We start from the raw sequence: 26,752 nt of genomic DNA, 5'->3' as shown, positions 1-26,752 counted from the left end.
GTGACAGGAATTTTTGTCTGTTTCATTCACTGTTGTACCTTTAGTGCCTAAAACGGTACCTGGCACATAGCAGATGCTCAATAAATGTATGTTGAGAAATGAATAAACAAAGGAATGAATGAATGAATGAATCAGAGCTTCTGCATCACATCTAACCTGCATAGTGTTTTTAAACTAGCAAGTTAGTTACCAGCAATGAAAAACCATTGCATTCAATTTGGTTACCAGCCTGAACCCTGAAAGCATTTGAGTGTTCTACCCTGGCATCTTGCTGGTCTCATAGACCAGACTGGGGGGTTTGGGGAGCCCTGCTGGGAGGGACAGTGGGCTGCAGCTGGCCTTGGAGGTATTGAAAGCCAGTCCCAAAAGTGCCCACATCCTGCAGCAGACTGCCTCCCCTTCTGTGCTTGCTTTCTCCTGTGCTTTCCCCATCTCACCACCCATCATAGCTAAGTGCCAAAATTTATTTACTTCTTTTGCTGTTATTCTCTTAATTTTAACTTTTGCACAATGTCCCCGCAGGCAGTATGCAAAGTGTGAACCCTCCCCCCACTAAGAGCCAGGCTGAGCTTTCCTTGACAGGGCAGGCTGCAGGGGTGGCTTCCAACTGTCCTCTGGGATAGTTTGGCAAACTATTTATTCATGCAAACTACTGGCAAACAACATGAGGTTCTCTCAGTGGAGAATTAAATGGCCAGAAACTGTCTCAACATTCCCAGAGCAGAGTGTTGCCAAGGCAACCGTGGCGGGTGCCCTTGGTGGGGAAAAGGCACTCAGGTACCTGGCTCCCCACTCTCTCCCTCAGGGAACACTCAGGGCTGTCCCTCCCACATTGCCCCTGACACTCACCCATCCTCCACACACATGTGGGAACATACACAAGAGGAGATGAACTCTCACTGGTGATTGCATGTTTCACAACAGCGACAAGTGTTCTATGAGTGCTTGCAGTAAACTAGGAACCATTTTAAGAGGTCACATGGATCATTTCACTGAATCCTCACCATGTACATAAGACTGGACTACATTTTTAAAATCACAGCCACATTTCAAATGAGGAAAAAGCACAGAGAGGTGATGTAACTTGCCCATGAATATACAGCTGGTAGTGTCAGGATTTAAACAAGTCAACCCCAGAGCTCTGATCTTAACTATGGTGCCTACTTGTGCTGTGCTGTTTGAGTTGTTGACTTTGATTGTTATTCCTTTGCTTCTACTGTAGGCAGAATGATTCTATTTCTCATTGATGGCAGACCTAGCCATGTGACTAGCTTTGGCCAAGAGAAGGTGGAGAAAGGTGACAGCCAACCTATCCAAGCTCAGGCTGAAGAGCCGTTGTGTGTTTCTGCCAGCCCTCGTCCACTTTGCCACTAGAGGAACTTAAAGTAGCTCAGACCTCTCAGCCCAGCCCTGGAACAAGGCACCTGGACCCCATCACAGCCTGACCTGCAAGGAGGGGTCCACTCCAGCCAGGCCTGCAGACCACCAGATGACCTGCAAATCGATGAGCAGAAGGAAATGATCATCGCTTTCAACAATGGAATGTTGGGGTCACTTGTTATGCAGCAGAGCTGACTCAGTTATTCTGCTAAGGGCTGGAGTGAAGAGGACCTTGCCTGTACCTCTCAGGAGCTCTCATATTCCATCCCCTCTCCTCCCCACTCCATTCTCCCTTTATTCTACCCTTTTCTTCTCCTCCTTAGGCAGCAGAAAGGCCATGGCAGGGCTGGGAGGAAAGCAGGATTGGGAGAGCTCTGCTCCAAGGTTCAGGAAGGGCCCATGGTTCCGGGAATTCTCCAAGTCAGAGCTTCTCATCCAGGGTCAGTGACTTATGCCCAGCCCCCACTTTGGGCTGGGAGAATGCTTTCCTGTCTCTGTGTCCTGTTCGCTCACAGAACTTCTGGCTTATCTAGCACCTCACCCACAGTTTGCCACCCCCGACCTCCCTACCCCCCACCCTGCCCCCCACGCCCTGCCCCCTGCCCCGGCAGCTGCCAGAGAGGAAGTTTTATGATTGCAGGAGATCTGCTGCTGTTTCATCAGTTCCTTCACTACTAAAGTGCCTGATGGCTACTTTTCTGACCTCTCTGGAAAAGAAGAAAAGGAAAAGTTAGGGAAGACAGGGCTAAGCAGTATTTCTGCAATGATGTCTCTGCTTTCCTCCTCTTTGCTTTCTGCCTCTCACTTAAGGACTGCCAAATAGAAACCTGTTCTGTGATAAATCACACTTTATCCAGCTGACAATGCAAAATGCTGAGAGGACTTGGAGATGCCGGGTGGTTCTCAGCTCAGGGCTCTGGTCCACCTGGGAGCTGGTGATGCTGGGTGGGGGCCTGGCCCACCTGGGCTAATTGGACAGCAGGACCCTCCCCAGGGTAGCCAGGCCCAGAGGAAGGCAGATTTCCTCTCTGGAGGCTCCATATATGTGACAAGGCTTGCATTTGAGCCATGGCTGACCCCTCAGTATATCTTATCTAGCAAATGAGGACTCCTTCTTTCTACAAATACTTCCTGTGTTGCTATTATGCATCAGGCATTTTTCTAGGCACCAGAGATGCAGATGTGAGTGATAAGGAGACTTCTTTAGGGAAGTTCCGATTTGGGGAGTATGAGGATGGATGGTAACAAGTCGACAAGAAGATACCTGTGGGCAATAAATGCCATGAGAAAAATAAAATAAGGGAACAAGTTGGGGAGGTGATGTTTAGACAGATGCTACTATCAGGAAGGTGGCAGCCCTGCGATATTTGGGGGAAGAAATTTCCAGGAAGATATTCTTATCTTCCTTATCTAGTATTTGTTAAGTGCCTGCTGTATGCCAGATTCTGTGCTAAGAGGACACAGGTGCTGACTCCTTTTGCCCTCACAGAAACCATTTTACAGGGGAGGAAAGTGAGGCACAGAGAGGTTGGCTAACTTGTCCAAGGTCACACATCTAGTCGGATTGAACTTGGATCTGAAAGCAGTTCTCCACCTCCAGAAACATTCCCTTCAACAAAAAATCTTTGCCAATTTAATTGGTGGAAAGTTATCTCAGTTCTTTCATTTTGGAATTAAAAAGAAAGTTCTTGAGGTCTGGGTTCAAGCCTTCTTTCTCTCTGTGACCTTTTGCAATTCCCAGACACTAATAGACAAGAATTTTATTAAACTGTCTTTCTTTCCTTCTCTTTTTAAACGTTTGTCTCATATAAGTATACCCAATAACTTGTATAAAATCAGGGCCCCAACTTCATGATCTCAGCACATACTGTTAAGAGGAAAATTAGGTGCAACATAATTTTTTGGAGGAAAAAAAAAATCCTTCTTTAATTTTTTAAACACCTTTATCAAACTGTATCTATTTAAGATGTACAACTTGATGTTTTGATATATATCCACTGTGAAAAGACCACAATTAAGCTAAACAACCACCTCGTAACATACTTACCACTGTGTGTGTACATGTGTTGAGAAGATTTAATTTAGAATCTATCCCCTTAGCAAATTTCAAGTACACAGTACAGTAAGCCCTTATCCTTTACTGCTCTCTTATACTGTGCAAAGACCCTACAGTAGGACTATTTGACCTGTTGTAGAAGCAGAAGGAAGTTTGGCCAATACAAGGTCAGAGAAGCTGGCTGGGGCATGTTGGGCAGGGAGAGAAGAGCATCCCAGGTTTGCCAGGAGAATTACATTGGAAAACCCACAAATACAGGAATTAGCTCAGTGCCTGGCACACAGCAGGCAGACAGAGAATCTGCAGAGAGCTGGGCAAGTGGAATGTATTAGCCCCCAGAAATGCGTAGACAAGGGGCTTTGATTTTTTTCTGTCTTGAAGAGGAGAATGGGGAAGAAACTTCCAGAATGACAGCCTTACACAGCTCTGCCCATCCTGGGTGTGCACAGCTCTCTTCAGTAGCTTGTGTCTTGGACCACGTGCCGCACCATCAGCCTGGCTCTCTCCCCAAAGACATCACTTGAGATCCTAATGTCTTGGAACCCAGGACACAAGGCCTGGAGCTGTCTGGCTGAGGAGACCGGGTGCCTCATGGCTTCTCTTTGAATCTCTAGGCTTGGAAGAGGTTTCCCGAGACAGAAGGCTTATTTCAAAAGCAGCAGCCACCACTGGAACACTGGTGTGAGGAGGAAAGGGCTTAATTATAGAGTAAAGCAGACAGCAAGGATGGGGATGGTTTAGCCACGTGGGTTGACACGGGAGTTTGGGGGGGGGGGGTGTTGTCATTGAAGTCCCAGGCCAGGTCTGCTGGCTGTGACCACACCTGTCTTCCCTCCAGAGCTCAGGGGAACTGGGGGAGTTGGAAGGCTAATGAGTCTGAGTTTTGAGCAAGTCTGTTGCATTGCTACACCTCAGGTGTTTTCTCCTCGTCTTCGTTTTCCTTTTCTGATTTGGAATCATTCCACAGAAGTGGTCTACACACTATGGTGTCAATTTCCTTGTCAATTATCCTAGTGCTTTCAACAGCCAATCACAGGACCCCTCTCCTCCTAGGAGGGTTCTGGGCAGAGCTTGCTGGGAGATTTCAGACTCTTCCACTTCTTCTTGTCCTTTGCCTCCATCAGAGAAAGTCACTACTTTGGCTAATATCACCCAGGGAAACCCACTCATGGCTGGGGCAGGAGCAGGCCTTTTCTCTAACCCAGGCCAAGTTAAGAAGTGGAAGAAAGGCCCTGGGATGGGGGACAAGGAAAGGGTAGGTAGCAAAGAGCAAAGCTCTGGGGTGGGAAGGGAGAAGCCCACTCCAGGCACCCAGTCCTCTTCCTTGTGGCCCCAGCCCTAGTTGCATTTGGGATCCTCCCCTCCCCCACATCAGTCCAGACATTTGGATGAAGCTCTGCTGCCAGCCTCCAAAGTAGGGTCATGTGACCACAACCTAAGCCAATCAGCACTTCACATTTCTCTGGCCACAGTGGTTGGCTCAGGGGTTAACACATGACCTGAGCTGGTACGATTGGAGGGAATCTCAGGAATTTTTCAAGCAAGGCTAGACAAAAGATACTTGCTCTTTTCTGCTGGAATACTACATGTAAAGAGATGGTTTTGTAGCCACTTGCAGCCACCTTGAGATAGTACAACTCATCTGAGATGTCAATTAGCACAGAGTATGCTGAGCCAAGAAATAGAGAGCCAGAAGTAAGATTCTGATTGATTACTTCACGTGAGCTCCTGGATCTAGCTGTTCCTGAAGCCAGAATTCCTTTCTGTATAGAAATGATTGGTGATGACTTAGAGGACTGGGATAGGGAGGGTGGGAAGAAGTCATGGGAAGGAGGGGATATGGGGATATATGTATAAATACAGCTGATTCACTTTGTTGTACAGCAGAAACTGGCACAACAGTGTAAAGTAATTATACTCTAATAAAGAGCTTAAAAAAAAAGAAATTGGAGGCAAAAAAACCCTCTCTCTTTTGCTTAATTCGGTTTGAATCACATTGTCTGTTAACTAAAATCATGCTCTCAGATATAAGAGGCAAGCTCTGCCAGACCAGCCCAGATCCATCTGTATGCATCTCTTCCCATCAGCATCTCAGCAAGAAGGACAAGAGGAGAAACAGGTAAAAAGGCACGGTTGTCACCATGTGGTGATTTTTAATCTTCTGAGAGTTCAGAGGCAGAGGGTCATGGAAAGAAGAGTGAGAGTAAACTGCGAGTAACTTAACTGAATTCCAGCTCAGAGACAGTGGAGATTGATTATTTTTACTGCCCAACACCCACTCATCTTATTTTCTGTAATGGTTTTGAAGGTATTTTTAGGGGAATCTACCTAGATCCTCATGCTCAGTCCCTGTGTTTCAATGGCCTTGATCTCAGCTACACAGTGGGGCGTATTAATTACCCAGCACACTGCCCTGGCCAGGGATTGGTCCAGAGATGGTCACACGACTCTGTCTAGCCCAGTAACAGGAAGTCCCAGGATTTTTGATGGAGTGAAAGTAGCATCTCATTTCTGCTGGACTTGAACCTGGAAAGCTGTGGACGGATGGCCTCTGGGGACCACGCCTAAAGAGTCAAAGGCGGGACTTTCCTGGTGGCACAGTGGTTAAGAATCCACCTGCCAATGCAGGGGACATGGGTTCAATCCCTGGGCTAGGAAGACCTCACGTGCTATGGAGCAACTATGCCCGTGTGCCACAACTACTGAGCCTGCGCTCTAGAGCCTGTGAGCCACAACTACTGAGCCCATGTGCCACAACTATTGAAGCTGGCATGTCTAGAGCCCATGCTCCACAACAAGAAAGGCCACCACACTGAGAAGCCCATGCACTGCAGCGAAGAGTAGCCTCTATTTGTGCAACTAGAGAAAGCCCGCAAGCAGCAATGAAGACCAAACACAGCCAATAAACAACCAAACAAACAAACAAATAAAGAGTCAAAGGCAGATCTCAGAGGTGCAGAGAAATTTTTTGCTGAATTGGTGGATTATTTCTGAATCCACCTGTGGCTGAAGCCTACAGTACCCTAGACCTTTCATGTATAAGACAGTTTCTCCCCTTACTTATTAAGCCAATTTGAGAGTCTTAATCATTCAACAACCACATTATCCTGGATAAAGATATGCTAAACCATTGGGAGGTTGGCATAACCCTTGTTCTCAGATGGATTTCAGTAGAGAGGTCAAAGCAGGGCAGAAATTTTAGTATCTGGCAGGAGAAAAAGCTAACGCAGGAGGAGAACCATTTTCCAGATCTAAAGCTGCCCCAAGGCAAACCTGATACGCAATTCCAATCTGGACTTCTCTACCCTGTGCTTCATGGAGATGGCCAGAAACTCTTCTTCAATGCAAGGGCCATCCATGACCAGCTGCAGGATCCCTGGGGCTTCAAAACCTGTTCCCAAACAAATCCAGATGGAGCCTCCTTTGGCTCAAGTAAAATCTGACTCATAAATAAATGGTCTTATCTTTTTTGCAAACGTCTTTTATTAGAACACAGAATTCTTAAGAAGCTAAGAGAGAGGGTCAGAACAACCTGCTCTTTCTTGGCCAGTCCCAAGCATTAACTTCTACCCATCAATCTAGGGACGAATGTGTGGCTTATCTCCTACCAGTTGAAGGCTCTGGATCTGTGCTTCCCAAAGAACATCTGTGATGATGAAAATGTCCTATGCCTATACGTCCAACATGGTAGCCATGAGTCACTTGTGTGGCCAGCCCTCTCTCTGAGTGTGACAACTACAAATGTCTCCAACATTGTCATTGTCCCCCAAGGAGAGAACCCCTCCTCTAAGCCTAGCTGACTAGTAAGAAGAGCTAACTGAACGCACTGCCCTACATGCTAGTTACTTTTATAACTATATTAAAACTCACAACAATCTTATGAGGTTGGTATCAGTATGTACCCATTTTGCAAATGAATAAACTGAGGCTTGAAGAACTTGTCTGTGGCAGAGTACAAGCTCTTAGACGTGCCATTTCAACTGCACTTTGCATCCCAGCTGGAGGGAATTCTGGCACTAGAAGAAACTTTCATGGAAGGAGCTTCCTCACTTTATGCTGAAGACCCCCAGCCCTGAACCGGGGCACGACTAGGCAGGGTCACCTGGGACTCCTTTGCTGTCCTTGACTTTCTTTCATTCTTAGAACCAAATGGCTCTTGAGAATAAAGACCTTTTGGCATTTCTTCCAGAGCCTGTCTGATACGAGAAGCACAAATGAGGAGCTCCCTTCCCTCCTTGGGAAAAATTTTGCCCATTTTCCTACTGGGCGAAGGGATGGATGCCCCTCACAGTGGTAACCGATTTCACGGACTCCTAAAAAACTTCAGGCTGTTATTAAAGAACCGAGCTCTCTCAAGGACTCAGAGCTGCGGAATCAATAGTAAATTCGGTAGGGAGAAAGCTTTGTGCTGAGAGGAGCCAGTGCACAGGGAAAAATAACACTGCTGCTTATGTGAAGTTGCTTTCCCCATTTTGGAACTCCTTTGGTCACCCAGGGAAGCAGGGCCCTGCTGGTTGCCCATATACATTATTTTTAGCTCTGCCCTGGGACCCATTAGTTGGAACTGTGTCCTGGAGGTCAGAAAGGCTGCACTGTAAATTCAATAAATGAGCTTTCTTTAATGATGTTTTAAATCTCAGCAGCCCCACCCTGTCATGAGCGGGTATGCCTAGCCCCTGTGGCCTCAGGAGCTTTGGGAAAAGCCCATGCAGAGCTACAGACCAGGGTAGGGACCACCCAGGGAGCACAGGGTGGGGTATCCTAGTGTCAGCCCAGTGAGGATGAGGGGGTGGCTACAGCACTATGAAAATCAGGGATTCCCAGTCAACAGCAGGCACTGATAAGCCATTATTTTCCCTGCCAACTGGCCCAAATGTCTCCTCCTGGGAGAACCCCCTATCCAGAGCCACCCTTTATCCCCAGGCCACGCCCTAGCACGGCATCTGTTGCATTTCCTTTGCAGTCCTTATCACCACCTGTGATACACTTTTCTGTTACCATCTGCTCCCTCCAGTCTGCAAGAATCATAACAGTGTGAGTGGAGAGAACTGCACACATCAGCATCTGTGGTGATTTACTTTCAAGGAATGAAAAAGCAACAGCTCAGAGAGGGGCAGTGATGTGCCCAACAGAAGCCCAGGAACAGTACGAGGAGGGAAGATACATCACAGGGACAAGCACGTCCAATGTCCAAGCAACCATCATCACAGAGTCCTTCCTATACACATTTGTCCGCACTTGAACATCCCTGAAATAAAGATGAGCGTGCAGTCGATGACACAGCAGAGATTAGCTGGCAGAGGTTTTCTTACTTGTGGTCCACAAAGTGATGGTGTCTTAGATTCAACGACGTACAGTGTTTTCCACAATCACCTAATGATTCATTCAACAAAGACCTATTGGCCTTTTTCCAGGTACCATCTGGTACTGGGGACTTGGCAACAAACAGGACATGCCCCCTGCCCTCATGCAGTCTGGCATTCTAGTAATGACCTAAACCCCGAACACACTGCAGACCAGACCCCCATCACTTCCAGTTCCTTCACAACCCACACTGACATAGCTTCGTTTCCCAAATGCCTACCAGTCAGGGATATTCACAAAGCATCACAAGGTGAGAGGAGGGAACAGGTAGAAATGTGTATGTGATATGACCTCACCTCCACAAAACAAACCAGGACAGAAAAACCCTTCTGTGTGTGTGTTTAAAAAATATTTATATGGATGTGTATATACACATACACATCTTGATGTCTCTGTTTATCATCATATGAGCACAGAGAAAGGCATAGAAGGAGATCAAGTGGTAATTAACACTGATTGCCTGAAGGCTGGAAAGGTGTGCTGTAGCATGTGTGTGTGAGTGTGTGTGTGTGTATCTGTAGATCTACCAATTTAATTAAAAAAATTTCCCCTTATTTATTTTCTAAATTGAGGTATAGTTGATTTACAATGTTGTGTTAGTTTCAGGTGTACAGCAAAGATTCAGTTATACACATATATATAAGTCTCTTCTTTTTCAGATTAATTTCCATTATAGGTTACTACACGATATTGAATATAGTTCCCTGTGTTATACAGTAGATCCTTGCTTATCTATTTTATATTTAGTAGTGTGTATCTGTTAATCCCAAACTCCTAATTTATGCCTCCCTGCCCTTTCCCCTTTGGTAACCATACCTTTATCTATTTATTTTTGTTTGTTTGTTTTTTTGGCACACAGGCTTAGTTGCTCCGTGGCATGTGGGATCTTCCTGGAGCAGGGATCGAACCTGTGTCCCCTGCATTGGCAGGCGGATTCTTAACCACTGCACCACCTAGGAAGCCTGGTAACCATACTTTTATGTCTGAGTCTGTTTATGTTTTGTAAATAAGTTCATTTGATCTGCCAATTTTAAAAGTCCATGGTAAAAAAAAATAGTTTGTATGATATATTCCCATTCTTATAAAATTACATCTCTCTATATGGTTATCCATAAAGTGTCAAAAGAGATTATGTACAAAATGATGGCCAAACTGTTTTAGTAAGAGACCACATACTGTATGATTCCATTTATATGAAATGCCCCAAAAAGGCAAATCTATAGAGACAGAAAGTAGATTAGTGTTTGCCCAGGGCTAAGGGTAGGAATGGGGATTAACAGTAAATGGGGTGACAAAAATATTCCAAAACTGTGTCAAGGCGATGGTTACCCAACTCAGTAAATTTCCTAAAATGTCACTGAATCATACACTGGAAATAAGATGCATCCGTTTCTAATTTTTAAACAACACTGTGCCTACCACACAAAGTACACCTGTGGGCGGCCAGTCTGCAACCCCTGGCTTACCTAATAGGGTCGTCAAGGGGATTACCTGACTCAGAGTTAAGTCCTTTCCATGTGTTGGCTCCTAGATTAAGTCCTTCACTTGATAAATGAAACTCATGAATCCTCACAATGACCTTTTGAATTTGGTATGTGACTCTCCCCACGTTACTCAGGAGGAGACCTGGGACTAGAGGGAATATAGGAAGCACCCAAGACTGCAAAGCTTGGAAATGGGAAAGCCAAGAAGAGCTTGCTGGAAGAAACACTCCATGGTCCTCTTGTGTTTCTCTACATCTTACAAACAGAGACTCAACTGCCTTTGTCCGAATGGTCTTTTCAAGGACGTTTACACAGTGAGAAGCCACAGGAGAGAGAGACAGAGTCTCCATCTGCAGCAAAAGGCAGGCTAGCTTATGGCCCAATAGAACAGAGATACTGTCTCTCTCCAGGAGAAGGGGAGGCAGGCTTTCTGCCTGTCTTAGCTCAGGCTGCGACAGCAAAATACCACAGGCTGGGGGCCTAAACAACAGACATTTATTTCTCATGGTTCTGAAGGCTGGGAAGTCCAAGATCAAGGTGCTGGCACAGTCAGGTTTCTGTAAAAGCCCTCTTCCTGGTCTTCAGACGGCCACCTTCTTGCAGTGCCCTTATGTGGCAGAGAGATGGCAAGCTCTAGTCCCTTCCTCTTTTGAGAACTCTTATTCCATCATCCTCAGGACCTCCTCTAAACCTAACCATCTCCCAAAGCTCTGCCGCTAATGCCATCACATGGGGATTGAAGCTTCAACACATGAATTTTGGAGAGACACAAACATTCAGTTCCTAGCACTGCTTGTTTTAAAAGACTCGGGTTCCCGAAGCCCAGGGTTCCTCTTTTGTAACAGAGTCCTCAGCATATGCAGGTGCCCCTGGGCCCCTTGGCATAACCCTGTGGGAACTGGAGCTTAGATGAAGGAAGATGCAGATGCACTGCCTGCCCTTTTGCCTTTTGTCTCTGATCCAGGAGTCTCAAGTCTTCTGCCAGCAAACCGTGACAGGTTGATTTGTCAGCCTTCATGAAGGGTGGAATCTCAGAGCCTTCAGAATACCTTCCAGGACTCAGGTCTGTCTAAATCCTAAACCTTCTGAGCCTGCTGCCAGGTAGGCATTTATCAGGGACCAATTCCTTCCCCCTTTCTTCTCACTGTGGCACCCTAAGCTGTACCAAACTAACTCTTCAAGTATCATTTATCTCATCAGACCACAAACCACAGGCTGAGTCTGGGTCCTGGGGATGGGGTTCACGTGTGCCAAGCCCACCTGCTCAGACATCCTTCCTCAGCTTCTGCTGACTCGAGACTTCACATCACTTTGTCAACAGCCAGGGGCATCAACTCAGAATTCATTTCAGGGGGCAATTTTTCGTTTGAATACATTTATTCCCCTAAAGATACTGATTACCTTCCTGGAAACACAAGTAATGGGAAAAACCCATTTAAAGGGTACTCATGTGTACAACAGTAGTGAAATCTGTTGCTGTGTTTTTGTAGGCTGAAAGATGGACTTCTTATCCCTCTAGAAAAGTCATCAGCGATGGAGGTGTCCTTTCAAAGGGTCACACTTCTCAAGGGTCCTGGCCCTTTGGGGAACTGCAAATCAGTAATAAAGGCCAATGATCAGCAAGGATCTGGTATATGGCCATGACTGGTCCAAACCAAGTGCCTCTTCCCCTCCCCCTCCTACCAAAGTTACTTTTCACCCACAGGAAAGAGCTCCCAGCCAGAAGCAGAGCAGGGATTCACTCAGAGCAGTGGTTCTCAATAGGGGTGAGTCTGCCTACTAGGGGACATTTAGTGCTGTCTGGAGACGTGTTTGTCACAACATGGAGTCCTATGGGCATCTATTGGGAAGAAGCCAAGGATGCTTCTAAACATCCTCCAATGCAGGGGACAGTCCCCATAACAAAGAATTAGCTGGCACAAAATATTGAGTGATAAGTTTGCAAAATCCTGCCTCCGAGCTTAGAACTTCGCTGTCCAACACAGCAGCCCTGAGCCACACGTGGCTCTGGACCACTTGAAATGGGGCTGTGATGGAGGTGTGGTCTAAGTGTCAAACACACACTGGATTTGAAAGACTTAGTGCCAAAAAACGTGAAATGTCATATTAATAATTGTTACATTGACTACACATAGAATTGATAATTTTTAAATATAAGGGGTTAAACATATGCAGTTAAAAATCAGATTCACCTGTTTCTTTTTTCTTTTTTTGAATGTGACTACTAGAGGTCTTAAGTAACTTATGTGGCTCACGTTGTATTTCCATTGGACAGTGTTGTCTAGAACTGCTTCCCCCACTTTCTCCTCCCACAGGCTTTTGGGGTCTTCTGTAAAGCATTTTGGGCTCAGGGTTACCATCTGCCCATAAATCACTTTTGGGTGGATTAGAAAAAATAGTCCTTTCCTTGAGACAGTACCTCCAACAGCCAAAAAAATGATGGTCATAGGTCATCGTCGGGAGGCTTTATTGCCACCTACTGGAAGGCTGGGGTAACAATGTAGACCACGTGAACATGGTACCAAGTACAGTGGACAATCTTGGCAAAGCTGGGCTGCCCCGTGTCCATGCTGGGGGTGGGGTTTGCAGAGAAGGACTTCTCCACTCCACTCTTCCCCTTCAACAGTCTGTAAGTTTCTCTTCCAGGCACACATGATATTTTTAACCCCAGAGAGAAGACTGCCATTGCTATTTTTCACACCTGATTTGAAGGGGGGACAAAAGCTTTATCTGGATGCTTTTTTGGGGATTTTATGTTTTTTTTCTGGATATGTTTCTATTGATTTCAAAAAATATAGAGGAAGACCAATGCTGAATTTCTGGCTTGGAAAAAACCCTCACTGTCTTATTCTTTGAGCAAGTATTGTGGGTATGTGATCACGGTGAATGTTGGTGGGAAAAACCAAAAATTAGGGTCCTTCCCTCAAAACACTTAGTCTCCAGAGCAGGGATTTCTCTAGGCAAGTTTTTTTTTGGAAGGCCAAATGGGAAGTATTTTAGACTTGCGGGCCATATGGTCTCTGTGGACCTCATTCAAAAGCAGCCACAGACAATATGGAAACAAATTTGAACGAACGAAATTTTGCCTTTTGCAGCAACATGGACGGACTTAGAGGGCATTATGCTAAGTGAAATAAGTCAGACAGAGAAAGACAAGTACCGTATGATATCACTTACATGTGGAATCAAAAAAATACAACAAACTACTAAATAAAACAAAAAAAGAAGCAGACACAGATACAGAGAACAAACTAGTGGTTCCCAGTGGGGAGAAGGAAGGGGGGGACAGTATAGGGGTAAGGGAAAAATAAGACTATTATGGGATTATATGAAATCACATGTGAAAGCATTGAAAACTGTAAAGCACTATAGGATATAAATAGTTTTTCATCCAATACAAAAAATTTAAAAAAGAAATAGATTTGAGTGGTCAGGTTCCAATAAGACTTTATTTATAAAGCAGGTGGTGGGCTGAATTTGGCCCAAGGGTCATAATTTGCCCTATAGAACAATCACGGCTGCCCCACGGGCCAGACCCATGCTGCTGATATATTTTATATTTTATTTTTTGCCCACTGTAGTTGTTTTTTAAAAAATTGCATTTGGTTGACAATATTGAAAAACAAGATGACTTTTACCACATTTGTAGCTACTCTTGAAGATGTAACAATCCCAAACTCACATTTCTACACAGCCACAATTGGCAGGAGATGACTAGTGCTGCTCTTCTAGAAATGGGCTGGTCTGATTTACCTCTTCATTCACCTAAATTGCCTGCTTGGTTACTGTAAGTATCTGGGGTTTGACCTATGGCCCACAGCACACTTGATGACAACTAGGTTGACGTGGTGTCAAATTAGGAGATGGAAACGTTTAGTGAAGCCACTGGGAGGGTTGTGTGCAAAAACCAACCCACTGAATCTCTTATTTCACCAGGCTAAACACTCTTAGTGAATGGGATGCCACCATGAAATTTCTACCAGTTCAATCCAGATGGCTAATGGAATCACTTTGCACATGTGTCTTCTTTTTGCTGTGCTGCGTGGCTTGTGGGATCCTAGTTCCCCGACCAGGGACTGAACCCTCACCCTTGGCAATGAAGGCTCAGAGTCCTAACCACTGGACTGCCAGGGAATTCCCGGGAATCACTTACTTTGATGACTTCCTCGTCTGCGGACTTGCACTCCACCGTCTCGGAGATATCTGTCACAGCACTGTTCTCCTCCACGGAGACCACCTTGACGGGCATGGCGACTGTCTTTCCCGTAAGGATGGCGGTGTTCAGAATCTCAGTGTCCTGCCGGAAGAACCAGACATACCTGGGTCAAGAGAGCTACTTAATTCTCTCGGACACTGGGGGAAGCCTTCCAAGGTGTGTGCCAGGCTGCCCTTTTTCAGACAGGACACAGCAGCACTTCCCTTAGGAACCTGGGCGAAAAAGTCATTCTTCAACAATTTCCCCAGGGCATTTCACAATTTACTTATCGTTTATTTGCAATCGTCTTCCTAGTTTTCAACAACAACAATAAAAAAAATATGTATTCTTTTTCTCTATTGCAGAGACCAATTAAGAGTTACACAATAGTTAGGTTTTGGTTGTAAGTAACAGAAATTGACTGGCTAGTCTGAGCAGGTAGGTTGTCTAACCAAGATGCCCACGTTCTAATCTCCAGAACCGGTGCATCTTTTTACTGTGTCTGGTGAAAGGGACTTTGCAGTTGTGATTAAGTTAAGGATCTTGAGATGGAAAGATTATTCTGGTTTATGTGAGGTGGACCCAACCTAACCATGAGAGTTCTTATAAGGTAGCCAAGGGGGTCAGATGAAGAGAAAAAGATGTGGTGATGGAGGCAGATGTCAGAGTGATGTGACCATGACCCAGGCGATGTGGGCGGCATCTAGAAGCTGGAAAAGGAAGAGATTTCCCCCTAGAGCCTCCAGAAGGAAAACAGCCCTGCTGACATATTAATTTTAGCCCCAGAAGACTCATTTCTGATTTCTGACTTCCAGAACTGTAATGTACTAAATTTGCATTCATTTGTTATAGCAGGTTCTTAGTGGATAGGTCCTGGGCTCCTCCCAGGATCAAAGGAAAAGCTGAAGAAACCTTTGGAAAGGCAGGACCAAGAGCAGCAAGCAGGATATTGAAAAAAGGAGAGGATGGGCAAGTCTCTCTAAGGTGGAGTGAATGGCTTAAATCATTTCTATCTTTGAGTGACTCTGCTTATGATTTAAATCTTCTGGAGGGAGAGTTTGATTGATCTCATCACGGTGCCCATCCCTTATCCAGGGGAGCATGGGGCCACTTTGATTGACATGCCTACCAAGACTGATTCCAACTGGAAAAGGGCAGTCTTAAAAAAAAAAAAATCAGAGGGACTTCCTAGGTGGTGAGGTGATTAAGAATCCACCCGCCAGTGCAGAGGACACAGGTTTGATCCCTCGTCCAGGAAGACCTCACATGCCAAGGAGCAACTAAGCCTGTAAGCCACAACTACTGAGCCCCCATGCTGCAACTACTGAAGGCCACATGCCTAGAGCCTGTGTTCCAGAGGAGAAGCCACCACACTGAGAAGTCCATGCACCGCAACAGAGACCCAACACAGCCAAAAATAAATAAAATTAAAAATAAATCAGAACTGGGACTTCCTAGGTGGTGCAGTGAGTAAGAATCTGCCTGCCAGTGCAGGGGACATGGGTTCGATCCCTGCCCCAGGAAGATACCACATGTTGTGGAGCAACTAAGCCCATGAGCCACAACTATTGAGCCTGTGCTCTAGAGCCCGTGAGCCACAACTACTGAGCCCATGTGCTGCAACTACTGAAGCCCACGTGCCTGGAGCCCATGCTCTGCAACAAGAGAGGCCACCATAATGAGAAGTCTGCGAACCACAAAGAAGAGTAGCCCCCGCTCGCTGCAACAAGAGAAAGCCCATGTGCAGCAACGAAGACCCAACACAGCCAATAAAATAAATATATAAATAAATTAAAAAAAAATAAATCAGAACTGTGTTATCAGAAGAAGATAGACTGTATAGATGCCCATCAGGCAAACACACAGCAATAACAGATACGCATTACAAGACCAATGAAAGAGTTAGGTAAATTTTACCCCCAAATGCCTGTGATTGCTACTATGTACACCTTGGCAATGGGCTTCATTGTTTTGTGTAGCAAAGCAAACTGTCTTCCTCTGTTGACCCACTGTGGCTCATTCCATCAGAGGTCTGGGGACTTTGGCTCATCCTGTTCATCCTGACTTCATGCAAAGCAACGAGCACCACACACCCCTCCTGCATCTTGTGATTTGCAAAGTGATGAAGAAAATGCCTTCCCTCTAGAATTTGTAAGCGCTCCCTGCTTGCGCTTTTATAATCCTTTTCCTTATGGTCAAATGAAGAAGAAAAAGGGACTGTGGCTTGGGGACATCTATTGGCACCTTTTACCTTTGGGTCAATTTCTCCCCAGGTTCCTCTCTAAAACTGCTGTTCCACTTTGAAGTAAGAGGTGCAAGGAAAGAGATTTTCTCAGTTCTTCCTCCAGGGAAGCAATTGACACAGAAATGACCTTTTGCATTAAGCAAGAACACAGCTGAAATAGTCATCCTTTATAAGGAGAGTGCAAGCCTCTCTCCGATGCTGGTGCCCATCAACCAGCAGTTCAATAACCCTCTGTCATGTCTTCTCTTGGGTCCACAGGATTCCTAGAGCTGGAGCTGCCATCTGGGTAGCTTGCACATTGGCTATTACAGATGCTAAGAATACCCCAGAAATAATTCCCCAAGTCCATTTTCAGGTTCATTACAGGTAATGTGCTCAGAGTTCAGTCTTAACATTTTCTTTCCGAGAATGGCCTTTGGCTAATGGCTTCATTAAAGCAGCAAACTCCTCCGTGAATTAATTGTGATTAGCTTTCTAATGGTCATTGCAATCTCTCTCTCTCTCTCTCTCTCTCACACACACACACACACACACTTGCTATTGCTACACTGAATTACATCAAGATTAAGACTGGTAAGTCATTAGATATTTTTCACTGACCAAGATCAATTTCAGGAGCAGACATTAACAGAAATGTCAAATGAGTGAGGAAAGCATTGATCTTCAGGATAGCCTGGCTAAGCCACAGGGATGAAGTTCCCCATATTTAAAAATTTCTTTCCAATGTAAAAAAAGTGATACAAACACAGTTATTTACAAAACAGAAACAGACTCACAGACTTAGAGAATGAACTTATGGTTACCAGGCGGCAAGGGTGGAGGGAGGCATTGACATGTACACACTGTATATTTAAAAGAGATAACCAAGTCCCTCCCATCAGGAAGCACACAGGAGCCTCCTAGATAGCTTCCTCCACAAGAGGGCAGACAGCAGTATCAAGCAGTATCAGCAGTATTTCATCTTGTGGAACTGAAAACCACAGCCACAGAAAGACAGAGAAAATGAAAAAGCAGAGGACTTTGTACCAGATGAAGGGACAGGATAAAACCCCTGAAAAACAACTCAATGAAGAGGAGATAGGCACCCTACCAGAAAAAGAATTTAGAATAATGATGGTGAAGATGATCCAGGACTTTGAAAAAAAGACTGGATGCAAAGATCGAAAAGTTTACCAAAGACCTAGAAGAGTTAAAGAGCAAACAGAGATATGCAACACAATAACTGAAATCAAAAATACACTAGAAGGAACCAATAGCAGATTAACTGAGGCAGAAGGACGAATAAGTGAGCTGGAAGACAGAATGATGATGATCACTGATGTGGAAAAGAATAAAGAAAAAAAGAATGAAAAGAACTGAAGACAGCCTAAGAGATCTCTGGGACAATCTTAAATGCACCAACATTCGCATTATAGGGGTCCCAGAAGGAGACAAGAGAGAGAAAGGACCTGAGAAAATATTGGAAGAGATTATAGTTGAAAACTCCCCTAACATGAGAAAGGAAATAGCTACCCAAGTCCAGGAAGCACAGAGAGTCCCAGGCAGGATAAACCCAAGGAGAAACATGCCAAGACATATAGTAGTCAAACTGACAAAAATTAAAGACAGAGAAATGTTATTAAAAGCAACAAGGGAAAAACAACAAATAACATACAAGGGAACTCCCATAAGGGTAACAGCTGATTTCTCAGCAGAAACTCTGCAAGCCAGAAGGGAGTGGCGTGATATATTTCAAGTGATGAAAGGGAAGAACCTACAACCAAGAATACTCTACCCAGCAAGGATCTCATTCAGATTCGTTGGAGAAATCAAAAGCTTTACAGACAAGCAACAACTAAGAGAATTCAGCACCACCAAACCAGCCCTACAACAATTGCTAAAGGAACTTCTCTAAGCGGGAAACATAAGAGAAGAAAAGGACCTACAAAAACAACAACAAAACAATTAAGAAAATGGTAATAGGAACATACGTATCGATAATTAACTTGAATGTAAATGGACTAAATGCACCAACCAGAAGACACAGACTGGCTGAAGGATACAAATATAAGACCCATATATATGCTGTCTACAAGAGACCCACTTCAGACCTAGGGAAACATACAGACTGAAAGTGAGAGGATGGAAAAAGATATTCCATCAAATGGAAATCAAAAGAAAGCTGGAGTAGCAATACTCATATCAGATAAAGTAGACTTTAAAATAAAAAATGTTACAAGAGACAAGAAAGGACACTACATAAAGATCAAGGGATCCATCCAAGAAGAAGAGATAACAATTATAAACATATATGCACCCAATATAGGAACACATCAATACATAAGGCAAATGCTAACAACTATGAAAGAGGAAATGCAAGGCAGAAATAGAGACACATGTGTGGAGAACAAACACATGGACACCAAGTGCGGAAAGCGGGGAGGGTTGGTGGGGAATGAACTGGGAATTTGGGATACCAAATTGTACACTAAATATATGCTGTTTATTGTCTGTTAACTGTATCTCAATAAAAGTTCTTAAAAAAATATATGCAGCCAACAGAGCAACACAGCATTGGCCATAAATGAACCAAATACACAGGGTCTATGCAATTTAACAGATTGTTCAGGCCATTTAGATTTTCATTTAAAACATATCACATTTTATTTATTATTTATCTGTATACTACAGTACTGATAAAATTAGTAAGTTTAGAGGGTGCCTGTAGCATACAAGGACCTGGGGCCAAACACAAGGTTCTGGTAGACCTGAAACGTGGGGCTTGATATCCAGTGGTTTACAGGGTGAGTGCTTCTCTTCTAATACAACCCACTCTCTGGAATTGTGTTAGGATGAGAGCATCAGCTCCTGTTTTGTGAATCCATGTTTCACTTTAAAATCACCCTCAATGCTTTGCCGCCACTGCAGGGAAATATGTTAAAAACACATAAACAAACAAACAAACAGAAAATAGACTCCTTCTTGTCTTTGAAAATTATATGACCCTTGTGTATGTTTTTCTTCTGTTCTGGCTGGCTGCATGCGTACTTGGACTGTGTGAATAGCACATTGGGAAGCAATGGTTCTCGCATTAAAAAAAAAAAAGATAACCAACAAGGACCTACTGTATAGCACAGGGATCTCTGCTCAATATTCTTTAACAACCTAAAGGGGAAAAGAATTTGAAAAAAAATAGATACTTGTATATGCATAACTGAATCACTTTGCTGTATATCTGAAACTAACAACTTTGTTAATCAATGATACTCCAATATAAAATAAAAATTTTTTGAAAATGAGTAGAATAAAAAAGAAAAACATTCCTTTCCTGATCGATAGTTTTGGTGAATGTCTGTTACTTGGTGGGCACAGGGAGTCTGGAATTTCGGATTTTACTCTATGCTCTGCCAGTAACTTTCCACAGGACCTTCATCCCATCTCTTATCTTTTGGGATCTTTGTTTCTTCATTTTACAAATTAAGGGGGATGGACCGCATCTTCTCTAGCTCTCTTTCCAGCTGTCAAATCCTAGAGAACCATGAAGATCCAATAGCCATTTAATGAATACTTACCATGCCTGTTCTTGTCACTGGGTTATAACATAGTGAACCAGAGAGACAAGCCCATGCTTACACAGATGGATGGGATGGTGGCGGGGGGGGGGGGGGGGCGGGGGGCACACAAGCAAACAGGCAACCACAGCATTGGGTTTGTTAGGACCTTTACATTAATTAGTGGCAAAAAATCCAACTCAAGTCAGTCTAAGCAAAAATGTGACATATTGCCGTGTACAACTTCAGGTATTGCTAGAACCAGGTTCTCAAAATATGTTGCAATTAATTTCTTTTTTATTTTATTGACGTGTAGTTGACTTACAATGCTGTGCCAATCTCTGCTGTACAGCAAAGGGACTCAGTTATACACATATACACATTCCTTTTTTATATTATTTTCCATTATGGTTTATCCCAGGGTATTGAATATAGTTCCCTGTGCTATATAATAGGATGCTGTTGTGTATCCACTGTAAATGGAGTTTGCATCTGCTAACCCCAAACTCCCAATCCTTCCCTCCTCCACTCCCTTCCCCCTTGGCAACCACCAGTCTCTTCTTGATGTCCATGATTCTGTTTCTGTTTTGTAGATAGTTCATTTGTGTCATATTTTAGATTCCACATATAGGTGATATCATATGGTATTTGTCTTTCTCTTTCTGACTTACTTCTCATAGTATGATCATCTCTAGTTGCATACAATTAATTTCTATGTCTCTCCATCTCTCGACTCTCTTTCCCTCTCTTTGGCTTCTTCAGTCAATAAGCTATTTCTATATAGTAGACCCCTAGCTATATTCTCCATGGCTCAAATCTGTGTTCTTCCCTCATACAACTCAATAGCAACAAACAAACAAAACCCCCAAATAGCCCAATGAAAAAATGGGCAAAGGATCTGAATAGACATTTTTCCAAAGAAGATGGCCAAATGGCCAACAGGTACATGAAAAGATGCTCCACATCACTAACCATCGGGGAAATGTAAGTCAAAACCACAAAGAGAAATGAAGAACAACTCTGGCACAATCCTAGGACCCCCGTGAGTGAGTGATTTTCAGGTTGGATTGTACTTTTCTGGTTTCTCCCAGTTACGGGCATAGCTACAGGATTACAGAAAACTACAGCACACATTGTAGAAGCGGGGGGAGAGTGAGGCACCCAGGCATAGACTGGGCACGTTGTCGGCCAGGTCTGACTGTAAGGGTCTTTTGCCCCTCCCAAGGACTTAGAGAGATGCTGTGCTGGGTAGAAGGGAACCTCTAAGAAAAGAGCGTTTAAAATGTGTGTGTGTGTCTGTGTGTGATATTGACATTATAGATTACAGAGTTATATGGGGCTGGCTACTGCTCCCAAATCCTTTTACAGTCGAGGCCAATTCACAGCGATGTGCCTGGCACGCTATTTAAATGCGTACAATTGTGTGTTTTCTGAACCCCCAGCTGGACCTGGAGGAACTCATGTTGTGCAGGGCAGGCTGGGAGCAGGTGCTGCCTGTGTTCATTCTTCACATAGTGCGGCTCTGGAGCCCAGCCTGCGCCCAGGTCCCCCTGAGCTATGAGATGCTCAGCCTCACGGAACTGAGCGTTAGATCATGAGATGCTCAGTCCCCCCTCTGAGAGCAGACGGGGGTACACCTCCTGTCGCCTCCAGCAGACATCGGATCACGACCATCAACGCCCTTTCAGAGCCTCGCAGAACACGACTAAGACACAACTGTTTCTTGGACACTTTTCGTGTTATTAAATGTTTATTCTCTGCTGTTACTGTGTTTTTCCCCTCCCTCGCTGCCCTGCCATCAGGAACCAGAGAACTGCTCTGTATTTCTGAAAAGAATCAGCCAAGTAAGGTACTTTTAAACCACTGTCATTTCAAACCTGAAAAAAGCCCGAGGCTTTGGAGAAAATATGCTTCGTTTGACTTGCTCTCATAAGTGTAAATCGATCTGGCCATTTTCTGTATGTTTTTTACAAATTGGATTTTTAATTTTTAAATAAATAGGGCACACAGAATTACTTCTGGAAGGTTAAAAAGACTGAGGGGGTGTGAACTGAGTAAAAAGATAAGTACAGCCGACCAGGGGACAGGGCACTTATTTCAGGTGTGGGTGTGAAATGCGCTCTACAAGTTCCCCAGAGGCGTCTCATCAAGAGAAATGAGGAGAGTGGAAATGTGTGCTGTCCGTACAGTGGAATATTATTCAGTCACAAAAAAGGGATGAAGTGCTGATTTTTGCAACCATGTGGATGAATCCTGAAACATGATGCGAAGTGAAAGATGACAGACACAAAATGACACATATTGTATGATTCCATTTATATAAAATGTCCCCAGTGCGCAAATCCTTAGAGATGGAAAACAGGCTGGCTGTTGTCAGGGGCTGGGGGGTTGGGGAGGAGGGAAGGCAGAATGACTGTTTAAAGGGTCTGAGTTTTATTTTTAGGGTGATTGGAATGTTCTGGAATTGGACAGTGGTGATGGTTGCACAACCTTGTAAATATACTGAGAACCATTTAATTAAAGATTTTAAAAAGGTGCATTTTATTCCACTCGGGTATTTATCAAAGAAAGAGAAAGCATTAATTCAAAAAGACACACGAACCCCGATGTCCACGGAAGCACTATTTACAATAGCCAACGTATGGAAACAACCTAAAAGTCCATCAACAGATGAACAGATAAAGAAGATGTGGTACATATATACAATGGAATATTACTCAGCTATAAAAAAAGAATGAAATAATGCCATATGCAGCAACATGGATGAACCTAGAGATTATCAAACTAAGTGAAGTAAGTCAGAAAAGGAAAGACAAATACCGTATGATATCACTTATATCTGGAATCTAAAATATGACACAAATGAACCTATCTACAATACAGAAACAGACTCACAGACATGGAGAACAGACTTGTGGTTGCCAAGGAGGAGAGGGGGAGGGAAGGATTGGGAGTCTGGGATTAGCAGATGCAAACTCTTATATATAGGCTGGATAAACAACAAGGTCCTACTGTATAGCACAGGGATCTATATTCACTACCCTGTGATAAACCATAATGGAAAAGAACATGAAAAAGAATAGATGTGTGTGTGTGTATAACAATCATTTTGCTGTACACCTGAAACTAACAAAACATTGTAAATCAACTATACTTCAATTTTAAAAAAGAAAACAACTCTCAATGCATATGTACCTCAGAGTCATTTAGAGGTAGTATTTAATAATAATAATAATAATAAAACAGGTCCCATTTGGGGAATGCTTCCTACATGCTAGGCATTAATAAACAGTTTCACCTTTACCACCAACCCGCAAAGCAGTGGTCTTTTTATGCCCAGTCTACGGATGGGGGGACTGAGTGCAAAGCTAGTTAAGTGACATGTCCTGGGTACACAGCCCAGAGGTTTGAACGTGGACCTCCAAGGCTGGAACATGTGATCTCTCCTCCTGCTCTGTGCTGAAGAGCTAGGGCCTAGGACAGAATTGCCTCAGTTCTGTCTCTGCTCTTCCTCGCTGTGTTTTAAATTTACCAAGCATCAGTTTCCTTGGCGGTGAACTTGGGGAATCACCAGGGTTGTGAAGATTAAATCAGATAATATTTATGAAGGGCCAGTCAGGGCTTGGAACAAAGTCCTCGTTGACTAAAAGGGCAGCTATTAAGCATAAATGTGAAATATCTGGGATGAGGCAACTAGCAGATGGAGAAAAGCAACACTTCTTCCTGAAACTCTCTTTCTTCTGTTGGCTGTGGAGGAAGAGGCATAGAAAATGAAATTAAAAATAAGACACTATGTAGCAAGAACGGGAACACACATTGCCTAGAAAAACAGAAACAGCGCTGCCCAGAAGAACAGAAACCTCAGTGCTTGCGCGTGTGGAGCTGATTGCAGATGCAGAGTTTCAGGTTTTCCCTGAAGAAAGTGGATTAGAGTGAATTCAATAACTAGGAAAGTCTACAATGTACGGATTCATTGTCAATGCTGTGTGGGTACAGATACTGCAAACACGTACTGCTTTTTAAAATTAAATTTTTTTTTTCCCTCCCTTCCTTGACGCCCCCCCCTCGATTCCCCCCCACCCTCCCTGCCCCAGTCCTCTAAGGCATCTTCCATCCTCGAGTTGGACTCCCTTTGTTATACAACAACTTCCCACTGACTATTTTACAGTTGGTAGTATATATATGTCTGTACTACTCTCCCGCTTCTTCTCAGTTTCCCCTTAATTATTAAAAAATGTAATTAATTTAAGTTTTTGCAGGGAGAGGAGGCACCTATGAGAGCCTTACAGATACCTTTTTGGCACATTAGACTTTTACAGTCTGATGAACCAGGTCAGCGGCCAAATCCTGCCTCTGATCTGTGTTTATAGGGACGTGTGAGCTGTGAATGATTTTTACATAGTCAAGGCTATCAAAAACAACAACAACAAAGAAAGAGAATACGCCAGAGACTATATGTGTGTCCACAAAACCTAAAGTGTTTATACTATCTAGCCCTTTACAGAAAAATTCTGCCAAACCTTGAATAAAATCATTTTCCCAAAATGATGGGTCTCCCGGCACGTCCCCCAAGGGCTTCTCCTAACCCTTCGGTGTTCAAGTCATTCTGTTTTGCAGAGCTGAGCATGCTTATAGATATTAACTCCTGTTGCTACCCTTACAGCTTTGCTTTTCTTCAACTGTCATCTCCCCTAATTCACTGTGTTTCCGGCTACACTTCAACATCAGCACCACAGCGAGCATGGAAGCCTGCATCCTTTGCTCAACTTGGATAGATGTGCATCTCGCAATAATTTGCATCACACGTAGGAGACCCAGGGGCTTTGGACCCCCAAGAAGCATTGCCCTAGAGCACTGGGTCTTGTGTTAAATAGAAAGGAGTATTTGTTTTTGTTTTTTGATAAGTTTATTTATTTGTCTATTTTTACTTATGTTTTTTGGCTGCATTGGGTCTTTGTTGCTGCGAGCAGGCTTTCTCTAGTTGCAGGGAGCGGGGGCTACTCAGTGCAGGCTTCTCAGTGAAGTGGCTTCTATTGTTGCAGAGCACGGGCTCTAGGCGTGTGGGCTTCAGTAGCTGCAGCACATGGGCTCAGTAGTTGTGGCACATGGGCTCAGTGGCTTCACAACATGTGGGATCTTCCCGGCCCAGGGACTGAACCCATGTGCCCTGCATTGGTCGGCGGATTCTTAACCACTGCACCACCAGGGAAGTCCAGGAAGCGATATTTGAATTGAGGCTGATTTTGTCAGTCTTGCCTAATTTGCAGTCGTGATTATTTTCATGGTACGGCAGCGTTTGGTTCCCTGCACACACTTTTAGCTCAAGGAGGGTGAGTATGAATACTTGAAAAATAAGAAGCCCCTACAATCGGCTCTTTCAGACTTAAGCATGGTGGATAACATTACAAATGACTGCTTCAGGAGAGAAAACGTATAAGTAAACACAGGTATAGACAACAAATGAGTGGTTACCAGTGGGAGAGGGAATGGGGGAGGGGCAACATAGGAGTAGGGGTGTAAGAGGTACAAACTATTACATATAAAATAAGCTAAAGTGGGACTTCCCTGGGGGCCCAGCGGCTAAGACTCCACACTCCCAATGCAGGGGGCCTGGGTTTGATCCCTGGATGGGGAACTAGATCCCACATGCGTGCTGCAACTAAGAGTTCGCCTGCCGCAACTAAGACCTGTCACAGCCAAATAAATAAATAAATAAATAAATATTTTTAAAAAATAAAATAAGCTAAAAGGATATATTGTACAACTCAGGGAATATGGCCAATATTTTATAATAATGATAACTGGAGTATAACCTTTAAAATTATGAATCACTATATGGTATACCTGTAACTTACATAATATTGCAAAGCAACCATGCTTCAATTAAAAAAGCTTTTAAAAAGTACATGAGTAGAAAAATCAACGATCGTTTCTTCCTCCATCTCGGCTCAAGTGCAGTAGGTCTGGATAACACACTGCTGAGTTGGAGGAAAGACACCTGAGGCAGCTAGAGGGTACCCCACTCAGGCTCTGGGAAGATTTGTGTTTTTTAAAAATAATTAATTAACTAATTAATTTGCTGTCTTGGGTCTTCGTTGCTGCACATGGGCTTTCTCTAGTTGCGGTGAGTGGGGGCTACTCTTCATTGTGGTGTGTGGGCTCTTCATTGCGGTGGCTTCTCTTGTTGCGGAGCACAGGTTCTAGGCTTGTGGGCTTCAGTAGTTGCGGCACATGGGCTCAATAGTTGTGGCACATGGGCTTAGTTGCTCCACCGCATGTAGGATCTTCCTAGAGCAGGGATTGAACCCCATGTCCCCTGCATTGGCAGGCAGATTCTTAACCACTGCACCACCAGGGAAGTCCCTGGAGGTCCAGTTTTGAAAACCAAGAAAAGGGAGCCCAGCTGCTGGCATTCAGAGGCCTGGAACTGCTTCAGTGAGACAGAATCCAACTGCCCATCTCCCTCTCTGATGCATGCTGCGTGGGGTTGCAGGTCCT

The 26,752-nt window shown here is 44.1% G+C and overlaps 1 protein-coding gene across 1 annotated transcript in view; it reads right to left on the bottom strand.

The window, feature by feature from the left end:
* TMEM132C (transmembrane protein 132C) overlaps positions 1-26,752 on the bottom strand; it is a 395,705-nt gene that overhangs the window by 20,445 nt on the left and 348,508 nt on the right. Inside the window, exon 5 of the mRNA XM_057744545.1 lies at positions 14,438-14,581. Within this exon, the coding sequence (XP_057600528.1) occupies positions 14,438-14,581 (144 nt within the window). The remainder of the gene's footprint in view (positions 1-14,437; positions 14,582-26,752) is intronic.

This window comes from Hippopotamus amphibius, chromosome 8, assembly GCF_030028045.1.
Source record: "Hippopotamus amphibius kiboko isolate mHipAmp2 chromosome 8, mHipAmp2.hap2, whole genome shotgun sequence".
NCBI lineage: Eukaryota > Metazoa > Chordata > Mammalia > Artiodactyla > Hippopotamidae > Hippopotamus > Hippopotamus amphibius.
The sequence above is the reverse complement of the archived record's forward strand: the minus strand, read 5'-3'. Positions and strand labels throughout refer to the sequence as shown.